Here is a 27,716-nt window from a genome sequence, read left to right on the forward strand (position 1 = left end):
GCAATAACTGCCCAGAGTTATGCCAGTATTGAGGAAGTGTCTGAGCCTCACCAGTTGGATGTTTATTTTAATAACTTGTCTTCATCTTACCGTGACCTTTGACCTCGCTGGGTGGTGCTCTTTGACTGGGGCCGTCCTGTGGGTGTGGTCCAGTGATTGTGGAGAGCTCAGGAAATGAATGTTTTATCAGCCTGTGCAAAGAAAACAACAACAGCGTTTGTGGGTGGGAAAATAGAGAAATGTCTAAATTTAACTCATCGTGTGCTGCCAACTCAAATAAAAACGTCACTGGACTGCTTCCTGTTAGTTTCTCCCCCTTAACATATGGATTTTCATTACATGGATGATATCTATGTTTATGGACAACATAAATATTATAGATATCCTATTATAGATATCACAGCAGAGCCTTGTTGACATTGTATGAGCTGGATATTTCACACTGTTGCCGTTTCCAGTGCGCTTTTATTTTGACAGGGCAAACTGCACCCTGACCCACCAACACACGCACTGCTGTCTCCCACATTTACTGTAGCATGATTGTGTATTTGTTGCTTAACTCAGACACAATGGTAACTCACTGCCTGTAGCATATAACTACCTTGCATGTCTACCTTCATCATATGAATAGCATGCACTCTATAGACGCCTGGTGCATTAAACAGGGAGAGCAGCACATCCTACTCGCTCACTGTTAGAGTGAGTACGTGGGAGGAGGTGATAGCGGGCAAGCATTCGCTGTGTGCAATGTCCTCCTCAACAGCAAAATTTAGAACATGAGGCATGCTCAATATGCAGAGAAAAAATATGCTTGGCAGGAGAATGCTGCAGTGTTCCTCCTTTTATGGTTCGATACAGATTTGCTTCATAAAACATTCAGGATTAGCTTGATAAATATCTTGTTTTAAAGGGCTCCAAATCACATCCGAATTAGGGCAAATTAGCCAGCATTAAGGAAAGGAAGGTGTTTGTGTTGTGGGTGGAAGCTCGTCCCTCCCATTTTTTTCAGTCCAGTCCAGTCCCATCCGAGTGCTCGGACTCCAGAACCTCCTCTGACAAGTTCCCTTGCCTTCCTGTGAGAATAGGCAGCCGCTGTCACAGAGGAGCCGAGGGAGTTCAGGAGATCAGAGGCAAAGCAGCAGTTGCCTCTCTTCTGGGAAACCAGATGACCCTCTTCAAAGTGATAATGTAAACAGCGAGCAACTGGTGGAACCGTGGGAGTTTGAGGTAAAACGGGAAGAATTCTTCTGCGAGATAAGTGTAAAAGCGACCAAACGCTGTAAGTTGTATTCTTTTTTTTTTACCTTTTCATACCTTGTAGCAGCCTTTTGATTGAGCTCAATTCAAAGCAAATTAGTCAAGTAGCATGGTGCAATTTTGTGATCTGTGAGCTTTAGAGCTTTGGGAGTTTATTCTCAACACAATGATGGCAAATAAATGACATTTTATGCTTCATCATAAACATTTTCCCCCTTTTTTTTGAAAAGCTGTCCTTATAAAACACGGTGTACGTGCTTTCTTAGTGCATTCGCTTGCTGTAACACTTGATTAGGCAATTTTTACAGCGTCTTCTTTAACATTGTTGCAGATCTTCATTGCTAAAATGGCCTGTCTGCAGCTGCACGCTCTCCTCCAGCTGCAGAGGCTTAAAACAGCTGCTTTCAATTAATTCCCCCTCCGTAGGAACATTACTCTGAACAAGCATTTGTTGACTTTAGATGTGAGGCAGGGGAAGCACAACATTTCATAATATGTGTGCCTGCTGATGTGAGTTATAGACGGCCATAAAACTGAGAAGGCAGGTCTTGACCCAAACCTTTTAAACCGTGCGATGGATTGTTACCGTTCCAGTGTGCGTTTAACACGCTGTTCATTTGATGCATTTGACGTTAGATTAAGTTTTATGATTTCATCAGCTTCTCGCTAAATGAACTTAATGATAAATGGAATTCTTTTACTGCACTGAACTTGGGTGTTTCTCTGTAAGTAGTAAATGTGAGGTTTGTTGCATGAAGGTTAGTGGTTTGCAGGAGTTTTACAGCATTATTAAATTGCAAATCACCACCTACTTTCCCCAAAGTGTTGGTAACAACGTGTCAACATATAGGAGATCGGTTAGCCAGACCGCTACCGCAGCCCTGAGTTAGAGTAAACCACACACTAACCACTAGATCTCCAACATGGAGGCCATCCAAAAACAACCACAGTAGGGACTACATCCAGCTCCTCCACTTAGGTAAACAAATTCTGTCTCTTTCCACTCCACTGCAGAGTGTGTGCGAGCGTGTTGCATGTGTGTGTGTGTGTGTGTGCCGGTGCGGTTCTACACCCAAAAGCTGTGAAGGCACAGATCCAACTGTAACAATGTAAATTGTTCCAGGTTCAAAGTGTGCTCTGTTGTTGCCACCCACCCTGCTGTGGGAGTGTAGCAGGACCAAATTTAGAAAGTCGCGGAGTGATATATTCTGAGTGAAGTTATCAAAAGATGGCATTGTTTTGGAGCAAAAATAAAACTCTGTGGTGCGAGTTATATCCTCTCTGCAACCTTTTCCTGCCAGGTTGAAAGGCTGCTTTGTAAGCTTAATGCAAATGTGTGTTTTAACGTACAGTATTCCTGGAGAACTACAGCAGGGACGCTTTTGTTCATGTCAAGGAGATGCAGCTACATCCCCATAGGCTCGGAAATGTTTGACTCTGTTTGGAAATACACCATGTCCACCATCTTTTCCTTCCCAATACCAGTTTAGATACATGGACTTGAGTATCGGCTGAGGCAGAGTACCCCTCTGATACAGGCAGGATTCAAAATATACATTATTTTATTATTGCTGACAGTTTGCTGGCTTTGACTTACATTAGTCTCATAATGTTTTGGGAGGATAATCAGTCATAGTATCGGATCAGTGCATTGACTGGCGTACATGCCGGTACCTGATACCTCAAGGAGGCCAAGCTCGTATTTCCAGGAGTTTGATAGTGTGGACGTTTACATAATGGTAGGCCCAAGTGTCCATCAAGTTAGGCAGTACCTTTCATAAATACCAGGAGGGAGACTAAACAGGATTATATTAACTCATTTTTATAGTCTGCATGACAGGATCACTGAAAAATAGGTCATACTATTGTCCAAAAAGGGTCAAGGAAATGACACTCTGTGATTATTTTGAAGGCGTGTAAATGTGGTCCAAAGAGCTTTATAGGCCAGGATTGCATTCAGGTATCCCAGGGCAGATGATGCATAGCAGTGCTGCGGTTATTACTGTTAAATTATTCAGAAATATTAACATTTTCAATATTTGGATATGCAAATAAAAACGATGGTGTAATTTAGTTTGCACTCGGAGTCAAAAGCCGGATTAAGTTGATGGAAAGATAAAGTATAATCAGGGTTTATCAGGGAGTGGGCCGGCGAAACTCTGAGAGGTTTATGCACAATATTTCAAAGATGTCTGCAGTTGGAGGGGAAACTGTTGTGAATTCAATCTTCTAGGTCATCAGCTCAGAATGGCTTTGGCTAATGAGGGAACACAATGACCCTTTAACTTGTGCTCTAATAAAACGGAAGAACAATCAGTCAAGGGGGCAGAATAAGAGTTGTACTTGCTGATGGGAAAACGTCTCCTCATTGTATTTCCATAAACGGGCACAGTCCTTTTTTTCTTCTCCCTTCATTGTGCGGTTAACACCCTCTCGTTTGTGAAAGTGGACGTTATCTGGCGCACTCGCCTCCTAGCTCAGCCTCAGACGAGAGACAGCACAAGCACCGGTTACCATGGCAACGGTGTTGGTGAAGAAGAAGTGAGACAAAGTTGTTGTTTTTTTTGCTCCTAGAGATGAATCATGACAAAGATGTATATCTGTGACTCTGAATGTACGCAGTACTGTCTGGTCCCAATAAATCCTGATGATGCTTTTGTCTGCAGAAAGGTGTTTTTTTTTTTACTTTTTTGCATTGTGCTCAATAATAAAAAGCAAGTGAAAGCAAGTTTTAGCATGTATTATTCTTGTCCTGCAGTGGAGACATCTGTGGTACCTTAGAGTAGGCGCTGAATGTAGACCATCCTCTCTCAGCATGAAGAGGAGACTCTGCAGATTCAAGAGAGACAGGACAGCATCTTTAAATTCCACATATTTTACAGATGAAAAGTGGTTATTTTATTCAACTAAATGGTGATTATAATAGCCAATGAACTAACACACCTTCACCTAATGTCTGGTTGGATGTAGTCCAGTAACAATACAGATCAGTAATTATCAGGTCTTGGAATTTAAATGAATGACCTGAGAATAAAACAGTTCAAAAACTGTCAGCGAGTCTTAGGGGGCATGAAAAATAGGAATAATAATAATAATGAAATATTTTTCTGTTTTAGTACAGAGCTCCCAGAAAACAGCACAGCCGAGTGCTATTATAGGCTGAATATACAGTAATAGCGTGTATTTTTAAATTACAATTGTTAAACTGGAAGTAGTTGAAAAATGTCTCCTGTGGCTCTGAAGGCGCTTTTGTCCAATTTGACAATATAACCCCGATGATGTCACCGTGATGTCATCAATGTTATCTCAGCTGAGATACGAAGTCCCAACAAACAGGGCTTGGGGAGGCTGAAAGGCGGCGGACGCACATATTTAACTGACAGGAAGGGTACAATTAAACATTCCAGCGAGTTGCATTATGGGTAAAGCGTGGGATTCAGCATATTCTGGACTGCAAGTAATATTTCACAGCCAAATTGGGTCTTTTTTTTGTATCTCTCTCAGAAGTCTTTTAACTTCACAGTTGTAAAGTCCAGTATTAAATCACTTGAGTGACTCAGTGACACAGTAAATCGTTTTTTATAACATAATTAGAGCAGCGTTATTTAAAGATATACTGGTGTCATCTACTACTTTTAATTGTCCTGTTTTCACTAATGAATAATCTGAGAATTTTCCAGTCATTTCCCATTTACATGTATTGCATGCCTATCAATATAACAGCTGGTATGTTGAAAAGAATTGAGTCTATATATATATGTCTTCAGTTGCCTCCTCTACACCATAACGGAACAGTCTGTAGCTAATATGATGGATCTGTCCAAGGCCAAACATTGTGCAGCTTTTCCCTGTTCACAGAAACCAGGTAAGCACTAGTGTCTGTGTCATTATAAACCTCCTCAAACCCATGAGAAGCAGAGACCAGACCAGACTATGAGAAAAATACTTAACAGGTCAAAAGACGGGTGGATGCGTTCCCACTTTATAGTGCAGCATGTTCTGCATTCCATAATGCCAGACAGCTTTAATTCTTTCTACCAATGTCCCTGTCCAAAATGTTGTTCCTCATCTAGCACAGCAAATTGAAAATTTTGCCATCTTCTCCTCGAAATGAAAATCTAGCTGTGACCGTTTTGTCTCGTCATCGTTTCAAACCTGCCATCAGTTTAATCTCCACTGATTTAAAACATAAAATTCTGTTTGCAGACATGCTGCATGTGAAAAAAAAAATCTGCCTTAAGTGATGTCACTTGAGTCAGAGTTGTTAATGGCTACGTTTGAAAAGAAAAAATGTGTGGAGTTAAAAGGAAGTGAGGTACCAGGTACACGCTTCACACCTCTTTTTGAGGCACGAGGCTACATTAGCCACTATTAGCACAGCAGACCCAAATCTTAAAACATATGATTGGTGGTCGAGTTGCATTGTGGGTAGCAGCAAGTTTTTGTTGGAGGCTAGATTGCAACCATAGAATTGCTAAACTCTTGGAGGACTTTTTGTTTCATTATTGTGCAGTGTTTCTTATTGTGGACCATAATTATAAGAACCTAAACCTAACTTTCTATCCATGGAAAAAATACAATATCCCCGGTTCTGCAGCAATGATTTTTATCATTGTTTTAACTCTCCATTGTGAGTAAATGTTAAAGGAGTTCAATGCTAAAGCAGTGGAGAGGTTTTTTAATATCCACTCTTGGGTTTACTCTTCACAACAACACAGCTTGTGGTTTTCAGCTAGCTTCTGTGTTTAAGTCTAAAGAGGTTTCCACAGGATGGTTGTAGAAAACAGAATCACCATGTCACCATGTTCAGCCGTTCTTCCTTATGACCTTTTATGATTATGTAAAAGCTTCATTTTTAACCACATATATTTCCAGGCAGTAATTGTGTATCTGCATTAGGAGGTTTCGTGACAAGACAAAGGAGTGCTTTTATCTTTGGACATCGATACCCTCAGCAGTAATCTGTGTGAATGAAACGTGAACTAATAACACCTGACGTTTGGTCAATCCTTTTAAGACAGACTGCCCTCGCTGAAAAGTTCAAATAGTCAGCGAGAATGCTGGGGCCGACTGGTGGGAGGATGGAGTGTGCGTGTGTGTGTGTATTTTGTGCGCACACATTTCAGCTTGTGTGTGGTTTCGGTGGGAACTCTGCCAGAAAGAGGGAGGCAGGGTTTCAGGGTTTGAGGGGGTCACGCAGCTCCGGAGTGAGAAAGTTCTGCTTTTCATTACATCAACCCATATGTCCACATCTGTGCTCCGCCTCCCAGACTCCACTCTGTTTCCTGGAATTGTTGTATTAGTCAGTGATCCGATCCTTCTTTTTCTTACTCCCAAAATTGAGATACTTGTGCGAGTGTGTCTGATTAAAGGTGTAATAACTCTGTGGGGCAGGCAAGAGCAGGGGGCTGAGGAAGTTCCACAGTTGCGTTCACTTAACATGGCGTGTATCTTCATATTGCTCCAATACTCTCTGGAGAGACTGACCAGCAAGGCAGAAAAGAGCTGGGAGGTGGCAGGAAAATAGGGAGGATTCCTTGTTCTGGTAGCAGGATAAATCTGCACAGCTTTGCATTTGCTTTAATCTTCATCTTATATCCCATTTAAGGTATGAGAACCAATTTAATTCACTTGAAGAGCAGCGTGTTTTCTGAAACCACCTAGCGTGAGGCCCCATTAAGTGGTGTTATCATCACTATATTATCATTAGATGAACTTATGCACTGTGGGATTATCAAGAAAGCAAAGCCAGCACATTTAGTGAAGGGGATTTTGCTGTTTAAAGGTCCTGTGAGGAGTTTTCCGCTGGTTATGAAACAGACTGAAATTAATTCTGATGACTCTATATGACTTACAAAAGCAAACCAGACCATCAGCGACAAGACTGATAATTGCTATACAGTTATTTTTAATGCCTGAAACCGCTGGCGGGGGGTGGGTGTCAGATGAAGCGATTAACTGCACACTGCCTTTGTTTACATTTTCCAGGGCGAAAAATTTAAAGTGAGTGATACGTAGGACTGTTAAAGAAAGCAGGATGATATTTTCTGTTAAAAAACACCACTTAAGCATGTACAGGACAAAATCAGCGAAGAGATAAGAGGTACGACTTTGTCCACAGGGGGCGCCAAAATTAGCACAAACCGAAAGCCCATCACAGGAGCTTTAAAGTGACATAGTTGTGTGTTGCACGTAATAAATAGATTTAAATTAGGGATGCACGGTATTATCAGCATCTGCAGATTATAGCTTGAAAATGACTTATTGGCATCGACAGATATGTCATTTTTCTGCCGATATTTTCCGCAGATAAAACAATGCTTTAATTATGCCTAAATGCTCGATGATTCCCTAAAAAAGAAAAGAAAATGTTACGTACAAATAAATATGCCATTTTGTACATAACCTTAGTGGTTTTCTTATATTGCCCAGTAAATGTGTACATTTTAAAAAGCACTGTATTATGTTATTTCTGCATCTGCCAGTTGGCAACTACAATTAGAGTAGGCATTATATCAGTTCCACTACAGTAGAGACTTGATGTTCTCTGAAATAGTCAATCGGCAAAAAGGGTTTGAAAATATCGGCATATCAGATATCAGCAAAAAATCCAATATCGTGCATCCCTTATTTAAATCATATATATAAGTATAGAGATCCCAATACATTGTGTTAGTAGATGTTAGGGCTGAACAATTAATTGAAATTTAATCGAAACCGCAATATGGGCTACTGCAATTATCAAATCGCAGGAGGAACAATATTTTTTAAGGGTGAAATGTGTGTTAAAAAAACATTATAATTTAAATATTGTGTTGCAGAGATGCTCTGGCCTACACATCATACACAGACTAAAGTATCAAATATCTTCGCTAGGTACAGATCCCTGCAAAAAATCACACCATAATCACTAATTCATATGTTTCAATGAAAATGAGAATAATGATGTAAAAATGACCATTCCCTTTAATATCCCAAATCATATTGAAATCGCAATATAAGTCAAAATAATTGCAATTAGATATTTTTTCGAAAATCATTCAGCCCTAGTAGATGTGATCAGACATTGTCTTTCTTTCTTGAGACTAGCTGTGTTTCATTCCTTTCTGCGAGCAAACATCGTATATATTTCAAAACTTCTGCGAGGCACTCACTTTTGAGGGAAGCACTTGTTCTGTCTTTGAAGTGCTCTGCTTTCATATAGCTGGGCCATATAGCTTTGATGTAAAACCTCCACTGTGGGGCTGTGGGAACACAGGAGCCTCAGTTATTTATGACACAAAGTTGCAGGAGTTAATGACTCACACATACAGACACAGAGGTAGGAAGATTCATCAGAAAATAAATCAAAGAAACCTGCTTCAAATCCTCTCCAAAACTCTAGCAACACTAACAAGTTCCTTCAGGGTTATTAGGCATAGAAATGAGGGTGCTAACCTACAAGCTAGCGTAGGAATAGTACAGTGTGGTTGTAAAGAGCCTAAAAAAGCTGTGCTGATCCTGAGTGGCCATTCCTTTGTCCCGCTGCATACATAAGGCCTAGTGGGTGGATGAGTGAAGTCACATGGTCACTTTTCCTTTTTCCCACACAAACACACCCACATCCTCCTCCATGCAGCCACTCTTCACTCTTCTTCAACTCACTACTTACTCGCAGCGGGCAGTCTGCTCCGTCTGGATACTGTAGCAGCATCAAGTTGCGCCATAGAAGCTCAAGCTTTTTTTCCTCCTTTCACAATGTATCCAAACGGGGAATAACACCCGCCTGCTTACTTTTTATACTCATTTTTGAAGCGTCTGTCGGAGAAAACTCGGCAGCACACCGTTTGAGGGGAGTTTTATTCGCGAACTGGGCACTTTGTTTCAGGTAAATTTCAACTTACAGTAACGGTTTTCCCTCGTGAGTTTGTGTATTCGCTTTGTGTTTGATGTAGCTTGTACAATTCCCAAAAAAAGACTCCTCCCGCGTTAATTTTCGTAGACTTCAAGATGTAATTTGATACCGTTTTTTTCTTGCAGTGCTCTGGATAAAAGGCTGTTGCTAAAACAGAAGTTGAATTGTAGTTTGGTGTAGTTAAAAAAATTCACTTCCAGGCCCTTATAGTAGTCCTAGCAATGCATCCTGTTGTATCCCTCCACCCCCACTTGCAGGTAACACCGCAGCACTAAAGGTGCTAACTGCTATTCAAATTAGCTAATTTGCATGAGGCCTACCTTTGTTTACTGTTGACAAAGCTTTGTGGCTTCTGGCAGTGGGGAGACTGTTGCTTCTTTTATGTCACACTTTGTGACTTGGCCTCCATCTGTGTAAAGAAGAAAGACAGAGTGAACTTTTAATACCCACTAAGTGACAGTGAGAATGGGAGATGTTGGGACTATGAGCCAAGACATTTTTTATTACGTTATTAAAATGTACTTACTCCTGTATAAATGCCTGCATTATGTTCACAGCAGCTGCGACAAACTCACCCTCTTTGCACATCTACAGTGAGCTTACAAAGCAGCATCAATCATATAACAATGTTCTCCTTGCTGCATCCCTCTAATTACATGAGTCACCATTGCACCCATAGAGTATCTTTTCTGTTAAAACACCCGTTGCCTTGACAGCCTGAATGCAAACTAAGCCGTGATGCTTTATCCTCTCTGTACAGATCCCAGAGGACGAGTGGGAGGCTGTGCAGTGACAACATGAGTCTGGTGGACGTGAGACAGACAGCGGGGTCTCTAACCCTGTCCCTGTCCAGCAACGACTCCAAGGAACGCTACTTTGACCGCGTGGACGAGAATGACCCTGAGTACCTCCGCAGCAGGAACATGTCGCCCGACCTGAGGCAGGACTTCAACATGATGGAGCAGAAGAAGAGGGTCACCCAGATCCTGCAGAGTCCAGTATGTAGCCCGCAGCTTCATAGAAGTGCACTCCTACACACACGCTTTCAGTTTGTATGAGTAATAAACAGCGCTTTTAGAGCCGCAGAGGAATGCCGTACTTTCACTCAAGACTGACTTAATGTGGAGGAGGTCAGTTCATACACTCTATTGTGCTTTATATGTACGATAAGAATCAAGTTAAGCTTAACCTTTTGCCACTGTCCAAGCTTTTGAACTACTATTAAGGTATTCATTGTTAAACTGCGGCTGCAACTTCATTGAAATGATCTACCATAACAGATAAAGGCTTTGTTCTGTATCTATCAATTTCCAAGTCTTTGATGTCTTAACAGTGTTATTACAGATACATTTTGCTAAACATTTTTGAAATTGAAATGGACTGCACATGCTAAAAAAGTAGCAACTAACTAGCAAAACATGTAGATCATTAATTATACGGTAATCTCAGAACAACAGAATAGCATCTGTGGGCGATGGCCAACTTTTTGGGGCTTCCCGTATAACCAGTGATTAGCACAAAAGGACTTTTGGCTAAGACTTGTGCTGCATTGTTTACAGTCCAACTAGCAAATTGAGATGCAAGAATAGAGTTGGAGTTGAGATACGATAATCATGCAGATGTCTGTTTAAAGAGATTAGGGCCATCACTTTTCAATCGAAATTTGATATACCGTTCGAACCTGGTGAAATATTAATAGTTCGAACTGTAATGATGTGATCGAAATCAAAACTGAAACACAGCAGATAACACTTGCCCATGAACAAATCCAGAGTCCCAGAATGCTATCATGTTTAAAGTAGTTTGCCCTGTATTCCAATAGATGGCGATAATATGCCGCCTGCTACAAACCAATGGAGGAAACTAACAAGCCAAGCCGTTGTTAACCTTTCTTGCTTCAGCGCCCCAACCGTATTCAGAAAGCACAGGGGAGATTTAAGCTGTTTTCCCACTGGTCAAAAAGCCTGCTAACAGCCAGCTTTTTTGCTTAATGGGAAAGGCTTCAATTGGCATTCAGACCCGGGTAATTATCGTCTCGGCTCTGATCGGCATTGATGGGAACACAAAACCCGGGTTGACACGCTTATCTCCGCCCCCTTTCCGGTGCGATGCTATGCTCCGTCGGTAACTTCTGCTACTCTTTGTCATCTCAGCTACACATTTTGGCGTAGGCTTTATTAAGCACAAACACAGCCTAAACTGTACATTCTGTTGTTTACACAGCTACCGATAACTCTTTGCTCCTCCGCTGCCCTGGGCCCCGACACTTCACGTAACTTGTGCACACACACTTACGTTCTCTCTCACTCGCTTTACCACCCCACTCTCACGCACTTAGCTCTTCCCAAAACAGAGTATCAGTCTAGTATTAGACCGTGCTACAGAACTGATCATCTCAACACCTACGCACCTCAGAGGCGCTTTATGTATAGTGTACACACACACTTAGTGTTTGATATAATTTGAACAAATTCCATATCACGTTGAATTCGTTAGAACTTGATTTTTTGGGGAAAGTGACGGCCCTAAAAAAGATTATTAAAAAGCTAACTCATCATCAGATGACCGCTGATGGGAACTGGGATAGCATTACGATGGATTGCGTTCCACCACTTTTGCTCTCCACATGAACTGCATGCATCCGAAGCGTGCTGATGCGTGATTGCTCAATACTACCTGGACTACAAACGCAAACGAGAACACAGATCCGATACCAAAATCTGGTCCTGCATTTTTATGGAGAACCTTTATGGAGAAAACTTCCTCTGCCTCAGGGTTCGGATATGTGAATATTCGCTGGTTATCTTTGTCTTGCAAAATGTTACTTTAAGTGTCCACTGATATTGTGCTAAGCTTCATGGATCAATCTCATGAAATATTATTTAGTGTTGTCCTTTCATTCAGCAACAATAAATAATATCAGATATCATCTATGTATAATATAAACCAAATGTATGAGAACCAGAGCAGCGCAGTCTGGTAACAAGAAGTACAAGGAGGTGCAAGAAACACATGATGCCAATGAAGTGCATGGAAATAAGTCGAGCCCACACTCATCTGCGATTGCATAACAACGGCCCAACAAGTGGAGCTCATCTCATCACCATGGATACCGTGGTGGGATGAAGCAGAATGCTGGAGCTTAGCTGCAGCAAACAGAAAATAGTGCTGTTTCAAGATTCACAGGCTACTCTTGAAGGCAAAAATTGATAGTCAGGTTTAATGCGATCCCCCCTGCTTCCAGCGAACCCCTTTTCAAAGACACACAAAGAGGTGTTTAGTGGCCTTTGTGATTTGTGTACAGTCGTAATAAGAAAACGTCTGAAAGCATGCTGTGCTCCCTGACACTTCCTGAGGAGGTGCTGGAATGAAGTAAAGATTAGGTGGGGTATAAAAGAGTTGCTAGGTTAATGAAGCTTTACGATGGTGTTTGTGTTCCTTCCTTTCTTGTCTTCACGTCTCGCCTCATACTACCCTAAAAGGAAAATACATTTCTTATTGCATACAGGTGTTTAAAGATGAGTTGGAAGGCCTGATCCAGGACCAGCTGACGAAGGGCAACACTCCCACTGGTCTCCTGGCTCTGAGACAGATCGCTGACCTGGTCATGGCCAGTACTTTGGGAGGGTCTGTCCCCTTGACGTCGCCTATCAGTGAGTAGCAGTGTGTTTCAGTCAGTGCGTGTGATTGTCTCCATGTATCTCCCTGGCCTGATTTTCATTCAGCGTGTATGCTCTGCTTATGCAGGATGAATATCTTCATTGTCTGAGAATGTTTTCTCAGACTCTTGTGACACCGAACAACCCTGAAACTGTTGTTGACAGCATTCTTTATCGACAGTGTTTCGATTAAGCAGCCCTCATGATCAGTCTTGGTAATGAATTACAGCAGTTTGCAGTGCTAATTATGTTAGCGTAAGCTCTTTGCCTGATGTTTCCGGGAAGGACACGGAGAACCATGGAACTAAAAAGATACATTTGCTAAAGTTTGACAATTTAAACTGTAAATGTTTGGTATATATCACTTTAGGAAATGGCTGTGAAGTGGCAGAGGGAGACCTGCTCTCTAAAAGGCTAAAGTGGCTGTAAAAGATGGGGTCCTGCATCACTAAATGCCCTTATATGGTGCTACATCCCAAAAATACCCCTCAGTGACTTGATGGGAATTCTGAGAAAGGCCCTTTTAAGCTTCAGCTGCGGAGACTCAAGTTCCCTGGGACAAATTTAACATTGTTGATGCACTACGAGTGACTGATGTTATGTCTTGTGACAGGCTTTGGGACGGTGACTCCAGTCAATGACCTGTATGGCATCGAGTCTCCCTCCTTTGCGAAAGGGGAGAAGCAGAGTCGTTGCAGGCTGGCCAGCCTCTACAGGCTGGTTGACCTCTTCAGCTGGGCACGTTTTACAAGCTCCTACATTACCGTGAGTACAACTTCTCCATCTTGCTCCAGTGCACATCTGCTTATGTATGCCACACAGAGTTTGTGCTCATCGTGTTCTCCCGCTCCTGGAAGGCTTAAAGGGGAATGCCTTCTTCATTTTCACAAACTATATATTATTTATGGTTTGGGAAAGACAGATTTGTGGATTTGTGCAACTCCCCAACAGCAGGAATCCAAATTGAAAATTGTGATGAACACCTGCGATGTCAAGATGTAAAACCCAGATTTTCCCCAAAGACAAAGCCTAAAAAGTTTTATCAACCCACACACTGATTTTTGAGTTATTCAGAATGAAGACAGCTTCCCTCTGTGGTTCAGAGTTTCTTCTACCCTTGAACTTGTGAAATGAGTCTCCCTGCTCTGAATGGCTGCTAACCCAGCTTAAAGAACGTTTGTGGAAGTGGAGAGATTTGGTCTCCCGTCGAGTCAATGCCTTTCAACAGACTTTTTGACCCTGACAAGTATGTACTTATGGGAAAAGAACTCCTGCAGAGGCATCATTAGGTCAGGAAAACATTTATATCCAAGTGTCACATTGTGCTGTAGCAGATACCAAACACGAATTGAATGCTGTTATATAAAAACAGAAGATTCACAATGTTTGCTTTTTACAAGTTATTAATGGGACCCAGATTCTAATGTTATGTTCATTTTGTTCCAGGTGCGTGTCAATAAAGAGCAGGACCATGTTCTTATTGGTCCACGAGGCCTTTCTTTTGCTGAGGTGACAGCAGCAAATCTGGTAAGCATCATGTTTGTGTTTGTTGAGTATTTTCTTTAATCATGAGCACATTGTATCACTGCATTGTTGTGATATATTAGAAAATGCTTTAGGACAAATTTTGAAAGCAGTTTCAATGTCTTTGGTAAAATCATCATAAGAAAATGTATATCACTGAGAAGTAGAGATGTTTCATTAAAGGAGCAATTTGCCCCTGGAAAGAGCCACTGTCAGTCAAAGCTGGTGTTCTCTGTAATCGATAGAAGCAATAATATTTGAAATTGGCGCCATAGCTGTGGAGAAAGTTGTACCAACAGCTCGTGGTGTTGCCCATTCTACATTCCTACAACACCCAGCATGCATTGCGCCCCTCCCTCTGAAAGGAGCGGCCCAGCGAGATACGCTAGAGTGAAATACCGTTTCGCTGCAGGCAGCAGCTCAGAGCGGTACAGAATCTGAAATACGACGAGAATATACCGGCGGATCTTCTAAAAAAACTTCAGGTCTGCAGTCTACATTTCGAACCTGACGATTTTGAACGAGACATGACATCGGAGGCGGGCGTCCTAGATTGAGGAAGTGTAGTTTAGCGAGCTCCCTGGCCTCCACCAGATGACGTGTTTTACTTGGTCTGGCATAGGTGATGATAGGTGATGATAGCGTCCTCCAAAGGACAGAGCAAAATAGCATTTTTTTCTACCATGATGGCATTAGCTCCCCATAATAGCATGATAGGACTGCGGTTGAAAATCAGCGAACTGGCCCTTTAAAACTTTTTTGTTCTCAAGCAAATTGCATTAACATAGATAACAGTGCAGTGTCTAGTGTTTGGCAGGTAAACAATGAAGTACTTTTTGCCTTAAAGGTACTCTATGGAGTTTATTACTACTTGTATCTATCCAATGTTGAGCAATGTTTTTGTGTGCGTCACTGTTTTGTTTGTATGACATGCGTGTGCAATAGGAGGCAGATGTAAACACGAGCATTTGGCTAACAATAGAAAAACACATTCAGTTGTTATGAACAACCAAAAGGCGGGGATTGCTAGCTAGCTACCTGAAAAATGGATGTACATAATGTAAGTTACAAAATATTTATAAAAGAGCTTCACAAATGTTTTGTAAGGAATGTATTGTGCTTTTCCCTGAGGCACTTTTTAGGCCTCAGGGAGGAACAATATTGACTTTTCTAAGGAATTAAGTAATGTATACATAACATTGTTTGTTTACACGAAGAGACCACAAGGAACCTGTAATGGTTTAATCATAAACACATTATTGTTATGTCAGTACGTTGCTTTTTTCTTTTCCTCTGCATATGTAGGTAAAGGTAAACATAGTCAGCGAGGTGGTGGACCAGGGTTCTACTGATCTTGGCATTGACCACTTTGGGTTTGCTTCTCATGCTGCCATTTACTCAATGCGCCCTGACGTGAGATGCATCATCCACATACATACTCCTGCCACAGCTGCTGTAAGTACACTCAAGACACATATAAAATGAGCCTCATCTTAATCAAAACATGGAGGCTGCTGCTCAATTATTATTTGCACCAGAGGAAAAGGGGAGAATTAAAAGCAGCCCCCTGCATGCCTAGTTAATTTTGATGCAGACACTCTGTAATGGGCTGTACAGTTTGCTTTGAAGCCTGGCTGTAAAATGCACAGCATGCGATGAACATTTCTCTGTAAAGTTTTATTTGTGCCCGATAGCAGAAAATGTGCCTCTATTCAGATGTCGGTGTGTCACAGTCTCAGTTGCTTTTATCCCATGTTAACAGGTGTCCACCATGAAATGTGGAATCCTGCCCATTTCCCAGGAGGCTTTGCTTCTGGGAGACGTGAGCTGCTTTGGTTACCATGGCAGCCTGGATAATAAAGAGGAGAAGGTGGAGTTTCAGAAAGCTCTGGGCCCGACTGCCAAGGTACTGTCAAACCAAGGGACTCCATTAATGACAGGCTCACTTTCTCATGGGACAGAGCGGGCTTTCAACACTGCTTAGAAAGACAGTCCTCAGTTATTAGCCTATATCAAAGCACATACACAGCTGGTTGCATACAGGGTTATTCTTAATTATTGGTTTGCAAATTTAAAAGACATAATACACAATCATACAGTCTAAATATAGAAATTGAGATTACTCAGATTGAATGCCAGTGTTTAGCTAACCAACTTCCAACATTAGCATGAGTCCAAAAAAGGTGTCCCCACTCAATAACATCTGCAGACATGAAGGGTACATGACACTAGAAATGCTTATTTGTTGTAATTGGTGAAATTTGATTGAGAAAATAGATACAATTCTTATCTGTGTACTATATATGATGCTAAAGGCTCAGTTTAGTTAGCTTAGCTTAGCTTAGCTTAGCATCAACACTAGCATAGCATAAACACTAGGTGGGGCAGGTGGAAACAGCTGACCTGACAGGAGGCAGCAACTACCTTGTTGTCAGTGTGAGGTTGTCTTGTAACCAGCCATGCTCTAGGAAGTCACTGCTATCCGCTGAGAAATATATAGATATCTATATATATATATAGATATATATACTGTACATAATATTAAACCACAAATTATTTATTATTTCACTTTTTGTAATGCCAACTAGATATGAGGTGTAAATCATTGCGCGTTAGAGAGGCTGGTATGTGGATTTTACTACAACTACAAGTTGTTATGCTAAGCTAAGCTAACCACCAGCAGACTGTGTAGCTGTATATTAAACAGAATAGTATAAAAGTGACATTGATCTTCTGGTCAAGCTGTCACCCAGAAAGCAGTGAGCATATTATGCAACTGTCAGCGTCACATTTATAGACTTAAATTCTGTCACCTGTCAACACCATCCATTCAGCCCTTAGTGCTCATTATTTCAGCTCATGGAGAGTTGTTTGTGATTATAGTTAGTAATTACATAGTTTCAAATTATATAAGAGTAAACTGAACAGAATATTTTGATTAATAGTGTTTTTTAGCATTAAAATGTTTTAGCATAAAAACCACTTACTTTATGTAAGTCCAAAAAATAATTTTTGCCAATAAATGCATATAAATGAATTATAATACATTAGCGTATGTGGAAAGGCTGATGTATTATCATTGTGATGATGACGAGCTGTGATTAACTATTTCCTGTGTTTTCCAGGTGATGATCCTGAGGAACCATGGGCTGCTGGCTTTGGGAGAAACAGTAGAAGAAGCTTTTCACTACGTTTACCACTCACAGCAAGCTTGTGAAATACAGGTAGAAAAGGCTTCTTTACTGCTTCCTAGTAATATATGCTATTGCTCTGTTCAGTTCAGTCATTTGAGAACTTCAATGTGGCCTTGATAGACTTTGTTAAAAAATGTAAAGCTGACGACATGAGTTGAAATAGTCACCTGTTTAAATGTTTTTAATTCATTCCACAAAGGATCCAAGTGTGGTTGCAAATAGCAAAGTACCAGTGTGCCAGAGAACACTGTTCAGTCAGAGCCAGGTGGACCCCTGCAGTGTCTCTGAGACCTGTTGCTGTGTGTGTGGGAGGCTGTCGTTTCATTGTTACATATTATCCTGCTGTTTGTTTTTCTGCTGGTTTTGACACATAGTAACCACTCAGTTCACAACTCATAAAAATTACTTTGAAACGAAAACGCTACTGTATCTTAAAAGAGAAAGTATTTAACATTCTGAAATGGGTGTTCTCTGTTTGAGTCGGCTTTGGCAGAATTATAACTAATGCATAAAGCAAAACATTCAGTAACAGAATATTAATTTGGCTTCTAACTCCAAAAGCAAAACTTGTGTGCACCAGAATGACATGTTATCACATGGCTCTGTTTAGGTGAATGCTTTGAGCTGTTCAAGCAAGTTGGACGACCTGGTGCTGCTGGACAAGGAGAAGTTTAAACCCATGACCCAGGGAGTCGCTGCTGCCGGGGTGGTGATGGACAATGAGGTCAAGTGGAAAGTGGGCGAGGCCGAGTTTGAGTCCCTCATGAGGATGCTGGACAACCTGGTAAGTGAACCCTGACCTGTGGCTTTTACCCATGATGCTCCGAGTTTCCTGTCTGTGACGCTTCCTCGGGAAGTGACTGATTAGAGAACACAATGGAACTAGATATATTTTTGTGCATCTGATTCGTGTAATTGAATCCTACTGTGGTACTTTGGCTGTCACTGTGTGAACGTTTTTTCACTACAATTACAGATACCAGTGTAATTATTGTCAGACCATGTTGAGCACAGTGATCTGTTTTCAGTCTGCGGCAAGCATGCTCCCTGCTGGTCGAGTAAAACCTTAAAAAATGCTGTACTGCGTCGCACTTCCCTCAGTCCAAACCCTACTATTCTAACCACACTGCTAATGACCAGGCCCCGACATGTTCTGTGGAAACCGAAGATGCCAGACTGTCTGTTTGAGTGTGCTACTCCCTAACAAGTGTGGCTGGAGTGGGCTGCAGCTGTGTTAGCTGTGTGTGATCATAGCCCGCCCACCCTCTCAATCATAGCTTCCAGATGGTGAGACATGCTGTGGGCAGTTGCAGCCACACAGACCACACAATCACTTAGTGGAAGGACTCTTGTGCACTCAATTTGGAATAGGATTTGGCCTTTTCTCAAAGACTGTTGAATGTGGCGCTGGGTGCAAATGCCAGGAGTAATCTCACTGCAACAGGAGGTCTGTTTGTCCCTCCAGCAGGTGGAGTTTGGGGGATGTAGCGAATGTGATGACGTCAAAATGGACCCAAAACACTAAAGGTCACAGCTAGAGGGGTGGGGGAGTAACAAACTGTTCTTTTACAGTTTTTGAAGCTAACAAATAAAAACGGTTAGCGATAATCATCTTCATTTTCTGCGTGCGTCATTGTTTAAAGAAGAACGTTTTTCTTGTGATTTACTTGTAAATACTTTTGCCCAAATTTCGACATCATGATGCAGATTTATAAAAAGTAAACATGAAGCTTTGTCAGGTCTGTCCTCAAGAGGAGAAGAAAACTTTTAAAGTGCTCGTTTGTTGAACGGAGTTCGGATCGATCATGGTGCATTCGAGGAAGTCTGGAAATCTGAACGCAAAACGGCTTTCGTGACACCGCGTCAGGGAATTTATCTCAAGCTGAATTTTAAATCTAGAGAATTAGATTGTTAGCTGTTAGCATGCAGATGTCTCTTTATAGAGATTAATAAGAAGCCAAATCATCATCAGATGAAGCTGATGGGAGCCGGGATGGCATTACGGACTGTTTTTCCTGCATGCGCCGCAGCCTGCTGATACGTGATTGGTCAATATTACTCTACAAGCGTACTATAAACAGAAACCAGAACACTTGCCGTCCCGGAAATCCACGTCCCTGCCTACAGATTCCACATTTCTATGTAGAATAGAGATTAATACCATTATAAAGTATCTAAACCAGACAAGGAGATAAAATAGAAAAACACATGAGCAGTGTAGATGAAGAATTTACAGAAATGACCCCTTTTACAAAAACGTTCTCCCATCCATTAATGAGTCCATTCATTACATTCAAATAACTGTCACAATTTAAAAGCAACCAACAGCCACAAAAAATACACGTATTTTAGTTCCAGCTCACGTTTAGGCTGTGATGAAAGGTATTTGAATGTTACAACTGGTGCAAGCCTAAACACAATAATTAAATCCCTCTGTGCATGTTTAACTTGTTTACCAGTATAGTTTTCCTTGATCTGGGCTACCGGAAAGGTGGTAACAGACACTGACTGGGTGCTTTTTGCCGATGTTTGAACAATATATATGTTAATCAAGCCTATACCCTACTATTCTACAAACGTGAAAACTGAAGTGCATAATTCTGTGGAGGAAACGATGGCTTTCTCTCATGCTGTTGGGATCAAAGCCCAACACAGAGCTTTTCTTTCAGAGGCAAACTTGTCATATAGCCTGCAAGAAAATGCCACTTTTGATTTTGCTTGTAGTGTTGTACTTCCAGCTTTAGACTCCGCACGTACTTCAAGCTCCCACCAGTTTGCTTTGATGTATTGTTAACAACAGACTCGTCTAAACCAGAGTTTTATGTCCTCTCTCTGAAACTGTGCACATCTGCAAAAATGCTGTTTGTATATACAGACCTGTTTAAATATTTAGAAGCATTGTGTGAGTGAATCTTGGGTGGCCCTTTGAATTGTGTGTCTTTTATAGTTGGATATTTCTTATTTAATGGATTGTGAGGAAACAGAAGAACAGCATTGCAAACAAACTCACCTCTGGCTAAAGAAAATTGTTTATCGAGTTGGAATAATGTTTCCTCTTCGTGCGACCTTCCAGGGATACAGAACAGGCTACTCGTACAGGAACCCCATAGTCCGTGAAAAACCTCGCTCTAAGAATGACGTGGAGATCCCTGCCACGGTTTCAGCGGTGCCACCAGATGACAGTGAGCTCGGTCTGCGTAGCCCCTTCAAGTTTATGGCGCAGAAACAACAGAGAGAAAGGACCCGGTGGCTCAACTCACCCAACAGCTACTTGAGGGTCAATGTCCCTGAGCAGTCACTCAGCGGGGATATCAGCCCCAGGACCAGGACCATGGTACGGTGGTTTTCATATTAAACTGTAACAAGAAATAAAATAACCTCATCCTTACTGTTTTGGCCTATGAAGGAAATAGTGATTTTGGGAGCTCATGTTACTTGATATAAGCCTGCCCTCTTGTGGCAAGCTCGAGGAATGCGTGTTATAAATCTTTAAAAATCACTCTCCCAATTTTTCCTGATGAACTTTTCTTTTTCTTTCTCAGTGGATGAAGTCCTCAGAGCCAGGCAACAGCGTTGGCACACCAATCAAGATTGAGGACCCCAACCAGTTTGTCCCACTCAACACTGATCCCACAGAGGTTTTGGATAAGAGGAACCGGGTCAGTTGTTGCTTATTCTTATTGCGTGCATAATATCATGATTACAGCTGACATGGGAAAAACGACATGATTTGAAGCTCAAGTATACTACTTAAAAATTGAAAGAATAAAAGAAGCAGACTTGTTTTTCGATAAATTAATGCTGATAGGTGCAAATGAAACATTGTGACAACTACTTTAAAAGTTTGCTTGTTTTGCATGAAATTAAGTCCAAAAATATTCTCGTTGCTGTCATGTGACAAAGAAAAGCCTCAATTTGGAAAGCTTTATTTGTAATATTGATAAACAATTAATATAATAATTGCAGCTGTACCTTTAAGCATAAAAGCTTTGTTCTATATAGAATAAATCATGAAGCTGATGGATAATCCATTGAAGAGTGTTTTTAAAAGAAATGCGTCTTGTATGATTTTTCGTTCAGATAAAAGAACAGCACCGAGGTGACCAGATGACTCCAGGACCGAAGTCTCAGTTACTGTCAGGAATTGTTGTTGACACAATACCAGGACCGGTGAGTATGTTTACTGTGAATAAAAGCGAACCACTCTAGATGATACAAATTGTGCCAACATTTATTTTTCTGCATTACTTTAGAACATAATCTTAAACACTTCAAACACTAAGAGCAATCACCATGTTTATACTGAGCCTTACAACACTTTGTTTGCTCTGTAAAAGGTAATTAATCACTGAAAAAGTAATTAACTTGTCAAAAGTTTTTTATTTAGTCGATAATTAGATTTGGGCTATGCGTCTTTCAAGTAGCTGTCCTTTAGTTTCTTGGTTAAGTCTTTTCTTATCACTAAAAGTGGGTGTCAATCAACTCTCGGCACTACGATGAGGTACACAAAGTGACTACAGGTGGCCAAACAAAAAAAACTCATTGGATCCTCTCCTTACATTAATCCCTATAAGTCTAACCAAACTATACAACCACTCACAAAAATCTTTATAGATAACAGACACATAAAAACCCATTCAATTAATAAAACAATATGGAGTAAACATTTTCTATAAAGTTAGCTTGTCAGAGGGACCAAAGAAGACCAACAAAGAAAACGCTTGGTTACGTTGTAACCTTAGTTCTCTGAGTGGAGATCTCTCCAGTTTATAGGCCGCTCAGAGACGGTTCCAATCAAACTATCACCGATTCCACGCCAGCACAGGTGCTTTATAGATGAACCGTGAGGTGGGGCCAGGCAGGCCAGTGTGTTTTGAAAAGGTATCCACAGAACCTAATGGCAGGGGGATCATTCCCCATACATATGGAATATGTAACAGAGTGGAGAAATAGTCTCAATGCGATAGAGAACAAGTTCAAACTAGTTTGATCAAATAGGTGAGCATGTCAGTGAAAGATAAATATGTCACTTTATAACTTCAGTTTGATTTGGTATGAAAATGCATTTACTGGTGTAAAAAAATCAACTACAGATTTGAGATTTGCAAACAGGATTTAGTAAACCCATTTCTTTTTCATTTAACAATTGCGCAAGGTAGGTAAAAAACTGTTTGCATAAATATATAACCATTGTTCATCATTGTTCTATATGAGCAAGTTGCTGCAAAATGCATGCACTCATGTGTGTAATGTCCTTTTATTGTGTCCTTTGAATCAGGCTTTCATCGTTGAGGATGAGGAGCACACTCGCTCTCTTCCCCCCAATCCTTTCAATGAGCTGACAGAGAAGGAGCTGGAGGAATACAAGAGCACGGTGGAAAGGAAGCAGCAAGGACAAGAAGGTATCCTTCATGCATTATCTTTAAGATCGAAATGCCTCACTTCTGCAATGTTGCAGCTCTACTTGTTGACTTGGAATAGTTTTTTATTTTTTTGGTTTAACATTGGAAAGTTGTGCGACACTACCTGGTGCTGTTTTTGTATCACCTCGGCCAATTAAGCCAAGCTGATACAAAAGGGTGACATGAAAACGCTCCAGACCCATGATTGCGGCTGTGACTATGCCAAGAGTGAAAGATCAGAAATACACCGGGGCTGAACTGTTTCTTAATGTTACAAAGCCTTACAGTGTACAATTGCTCTTAGAGGTACTTTGGTTAATGCTACTTGAGGTTGTAAAATCTTATATCATCGCATGTAGATTACGAGTGTGTGATGTTTTGAAGTTAATCCTCAGCAGTCACTGAAATGAAAGTTGCAGATACAAAGTTAATCTTGAGGTCAATCAGCAAACTCAGTTAAATTGAAGAGTAGGACCCATAAAAGGCATATTTGTGAGGAATTGTGTTGTTAAATTGAGCTTTTTAAGATTGACACTTTATTATACCATGAATCACACTGCTTTAATTGTGTGATGATTACCTGGGTCTAGTGCTATTGTTGTAGTTTTACACATTCCAAAAGTGTGCAGTACTTACTCGACCAAACAAAACAAAGACAGTGTTATTAGCCCGTGTTCCAGGCAGAAAATTAGAGTGTGTCGTTCTTGCCTGGAGGAAAGGTTGTAACTACATCCACTGATATGAGGATATTCTGTAACAATAGCTAACAGGAGAACACAGTCAGTGCGTGGTTTAGCTCTGCTGTAGTGTGTGTAAAGGCAGCTCAAATGGACAGTGAGAAATGAGCTGCAAAGACATCGGTCTTTTCAAACTGCTCGTGTCTGTGTTATGACTGTAGGCAAGGACAAAAAGCGTGTGTAGGAGGAAAGCATTTCTACTGCTGTGTATTAGAGTAGCACCTCTTTTTTTTTTTTGTCACAATAATGTGACGGTCGTGGAACTCATCAGCTAATAGATTAATGAAATGTCACAAAGCTGTTTAACAAGCCTGGTGTTCAGTAGTTTTTGTTTATATTTGTAATCAGGGAGGGTAATGTGAGTTAGTTGGTTTGTTGGCAGGTCCAAGTTTTTTTCAATATCTTTTACAACTTATGAATTGATTGGACACCATGGATGCCTCTATAAATGTGTTGACCTTGGTGGTCTCTTGACCTTTTCTCTGCTCCACCATGAGGTTATGATAAGATACATTTCTTGGCAACAATTGAATAGATTGCCATGAAATTAGTTTCAGACCTTTACGTTTGCCCTTAAGATGAAATATAATAACTTTGGTGATTATTTAACTTATTGATCAGCTCCATCATCTTGTAAAATATGTAACGTGAATAATTAGTACTAGTCCCTTTAGCTTTAGTTTTACGTTGTGGTTAGTGCTGTTTAGCAAAAGCTGCGATGTAACTATTAAAACAAAGATGGTTAAAACTTAACCTGCTCAACATTATTATATTAGCATTGGTGTTTTGGGCATGTAAGCATGCTGACTTCATATTCAATTCAATTCAAAACTTCAGTACAGACTCAAGGTTCAGATACGAGACAATACACAAAATAAGTTATACTAAAGCACAATAGAAATCCATGGTTTGAAATATATACAAAAATTAAAGTCTTATAAAAAGCCATCTGTACCAGCGTCTCCAGAGCTGGGATTGGCAGCGCGTATATAGCTAATTGCGCTCCCTTGCTGATGTTTGACCTCACAGAGGTGCTAGCATAACTGTATCAGACAACTTCATCAAATAACTAGTGGCTGACTGTTGCATCACCTCATGTTGCTTGTATCTGGGCCACAAAGATGCGCTTCAACAAACTGCAAGGACCATAGCCAACAGCCAACCAACACGTTTATTCTAAACCTACATGAGAGGTTATGTCTCTCGATACCAGCAGATGGCAGTATTCTGTAATTGTCATTCAAAAAGGAAAGCCAGGAAAGACTGAGAACTGCGAATAAACACATCGATGCTAGGGAAAGGAAGATGCAGCGGCGATAAAAAAAATAGCTTCAGTAGTTCGCCTGGCTTCCTCTGTTCGGTTTTTACTTCATATGAACGGTGATTTCTCTCAGTGACGCACTCTGCCGCCAATTTAACGGATGAAAAGTCAGCAGCAAAGGCGGACTTGTGCAAATGATGTAGGACAAATCATAGACAAAAGGGCCAGGTCTTTTTGTTTCTTAAAACAGTAAAAAAATCCATTCTGAATAACATCATTTGGTTCGTCTATTGCACCTCACTCACTGTTTTTCTTTAATCCTCTTGCAGAAGATGATGATGCCACTGATGCAGATGAGATGACAACATTTGATGGTTCCACAATCTCCCTGTCCCTCTCTCCCCTAATGACGCCAGCTAAGCACGGTAATAAGCATTGACATTATTAAGTGTCAGGATGAGCTGCTTGTTTTTCTGTGTTTATGTCCCTCTGGTGTAATGTGTAAAAGGGCACGAAATGCCTCAAATTAAATTAATACTAAAATGTATTATTACAACCTTTTCCTGTGTGATTGCACTTCCCATACCATCCCCCCCTTCACTCACTCGGGTTTCATCTGTTGACAGACGTAATTCCCAATGGGAAAGACCATTTGGAAGATACGGAGGAGGATCTGAGCATCGAGGTATCCAAGCTGAGCGTGAGCACTTCGGATACAGTGGAAATCTCAATTACATCAAATGAGAAGACAGGTGAAGCTCAGACCCCAGAGAGCCAGACCAAGTCCCCAAAGAAGAAGAAAAAGAAGTTTCGCACACCTTCATTCTTGAAAAAGAGCAAGAAAAAGAAGGAGGAGAAGGAGAAGGAAAAATCAGAAGCCTGAGGGCATTTAGTGTAAAAGAAATGAGTGTGTGGCTAAGAAACCACCTGAAATCCGTTCTGAATTTTCAGTTTGTTGAAGGGGAGTGAAATAAGACAAACGATCATTTAGTCAGAGAGTCTCCCAGGACTCTGTCCTTTTTACACATCTCCTCTCTTTCACAGTTATTATTACATGTGAACGTTTTTCCTAGATGGTAAAATGGATGTTTATTTTCCCCATGAGAATTTGTGATCCTGAAGGGCTCAGCCTAATGACAAAGACAAAGGTGTGGATGTAATTACCCATATTTTTAATGGGGTTTAGGAACGGATATAGAACAACAAGGTTGGGAAGATTACAGTTGTGTTTGTTTTCTTTTTTTTTTGTTGCACATTTTCCTTGTTGAATGTACATTATACTGAAAGCTAAGAAAATTGTTTAAACAGTTTTAAACATGTAACAATCACACGAGAAGTGTCCCCTTAGCTGAACGGTTATACAACGTTTGGCCGTTATGAGAAGTACGATTTGTATCTGAACTATCCATAGTTATATTATCTTGTAATAATATATGTTTGTTTATATAATAGGTATTACAATATAGTGTTTGATAGTCAAATAAATGATCGGATAGTCTTGACATATTTACTTTACAGACTAACTCTTATACTAAACATGCTGTGATGGATAGTAATAATTCATGTTTTTACATTAACGTCAGTGGTATTGTTCCCATGGTTGCTGCTTTATTGTAATAGTGAAAAGGAACTGACTGTGACTAACAGAGAGAGCTCAGTAAAGTGATGCTTCTTGCATATTGATGTGATGAGTGGAGATGTTTGACTTTTAGAGAATTGACAGCAAATAACTTGTTTGGATGTCGACAATGAAAGTGCCGAGCCTGGATCACGGGAAGTTGAGTATGATGGATGTTGTGCCCAATTAATGAGTTGATGGCAATATGCTGTGTCTGCATAGCCTCTGTCAGAGTGTGATATAAAAGTATATTAGAGGACCTTATATTAACATCCCCGTTAATAATGTGAATGATTTGTTTTGACCCAAAGGGAGTGAACTCTGTACAAAGTTTGTTTCTGTGAAGTTCTTTTGTTACGCTAAACCAAATGTTGAACAATGAATTATAGAAATGTGACAGTACAATCTAATATCGATTTTAACACTTCTTTTAATTATGTTTTTTATTCAACTAAATGCACAGTGCATTGTGTTTACAAATTGCATAACTTAGGTAATCTGTGTGCCTAGTGCTTGTACTTCCTCTGTTGTTTACATTGCTTGTGTGTCGCCTGGGTTTTTCCAGGATGCTTTACATTACGGTCACGTCACTTCAAAGTCCTTTAAAATTGCCTTCCCTCCGATGTAATAAAAGCCGGCATATGTTTCCATAACTGGGATATTGGACTCTTGCTTATTGCCTGAAAGATACTTGATGCTATGATTGCTTATCTGTATTCGAACATGCACAGGCTTTTGATGCTTTTGAATACTTGTGCATTTAATTCAGCTACGACCTTACATTCTGGTGCAGCTAATTATATCCAACTCTAAGTTACTACAGAACACCTCACGATTGAATTAGAGCTTTTGAGAGAACTATTTACACAGCCTCCCCTTTCTAAAGAAGCAGCGTCTCCCTAAAACAATGCACTCTGTTCGCTGATAATTGACCATGTGAAGCTGTATAATCAGTCCTCAGACATGATATGAATGGGGTGTTGTCATGGTAATCCACTGAGAGGGGTCTGTGGAGACAAAGAGGGGATTTGGTGTCTCCAACAGGTGTTCATGTTGGGGGAGTGACGGGATCTGTACCTACACCACCCCCAAAGCGCACACACACACACACACACACACACACATCTCCTAAGAGATGACATAAGGACGAGAAGATGAGGCTGAATGGTA

The 27,716-nt window shown here is 40.7% G+C and overlaps 1 protein-coding gene across 2 annotated transcripts; it reads left to right on the top strand.

Moving 5' to 3' along the window:
- Positions 1-1,065: 1,065 nt before the first annotated feature.
- add3b (adducin 3 (gamma) b) lies at positions 1,066-27,199 on the top strand. Of its 2 annotated transcripts, none has more exons than XM_069658231.1 (15): positions 1,066-1,279; positions 9,912-10,149; positions 12,660-12,804; positions 13,424-13,575; positions 14,257-14,337; positions 15,640-15,789; positions 16,097-16,240; positions 17,460-17,558; positions 18,139-18,312; positions 20,602-20,862; positions 21,071-21,187; positions 21,609-21,698; positions 22,807-22,930; positions 25,258-25,353; positions 25,555-27,199. In XM_069658231.1, the coding sequence occupies exons 2-15, from the start codon at positions 9,949-9,951 to the stop codon at positions 25,809-25,811; spliced, it is 2,091 nt and encodes a 696-aa protein (XP_069514332.1). In that variant the 5' UTR covers positions 1,066-1,279; positions 9,912-9,948; the 3' UTR covers positions 25,812-27,199. The 2 variants fall into 2 exon arrangements, with proteins under 2 accessions (XP_069514332.1, XP_069514333.1); XM_069658232.1 differs by lacking the exon at positions 1,066-1,279 and adding an exon at positions 9,047-9,124.
- Positions 27,200-27,716: the final 517 nt, after the last annotated feature.

The sequence above is a fragment of the Semicossyphus pulcher genome, unplaced genomic scaffold (genome assembly GCF_022749685.1).
Source record: "Semicossyphus pulcher isolate SPU_LCO1_2020_fin unplaced genomic scaffold, fSemPul1.0.p SCAF_12, whole genome shotgun sequence".
NCBI lineage: Eukaryota > Metazoa > Chordata > Actinopteri > Labriformes > Labridae > Semicossyphus > Semicossyphus pulcher.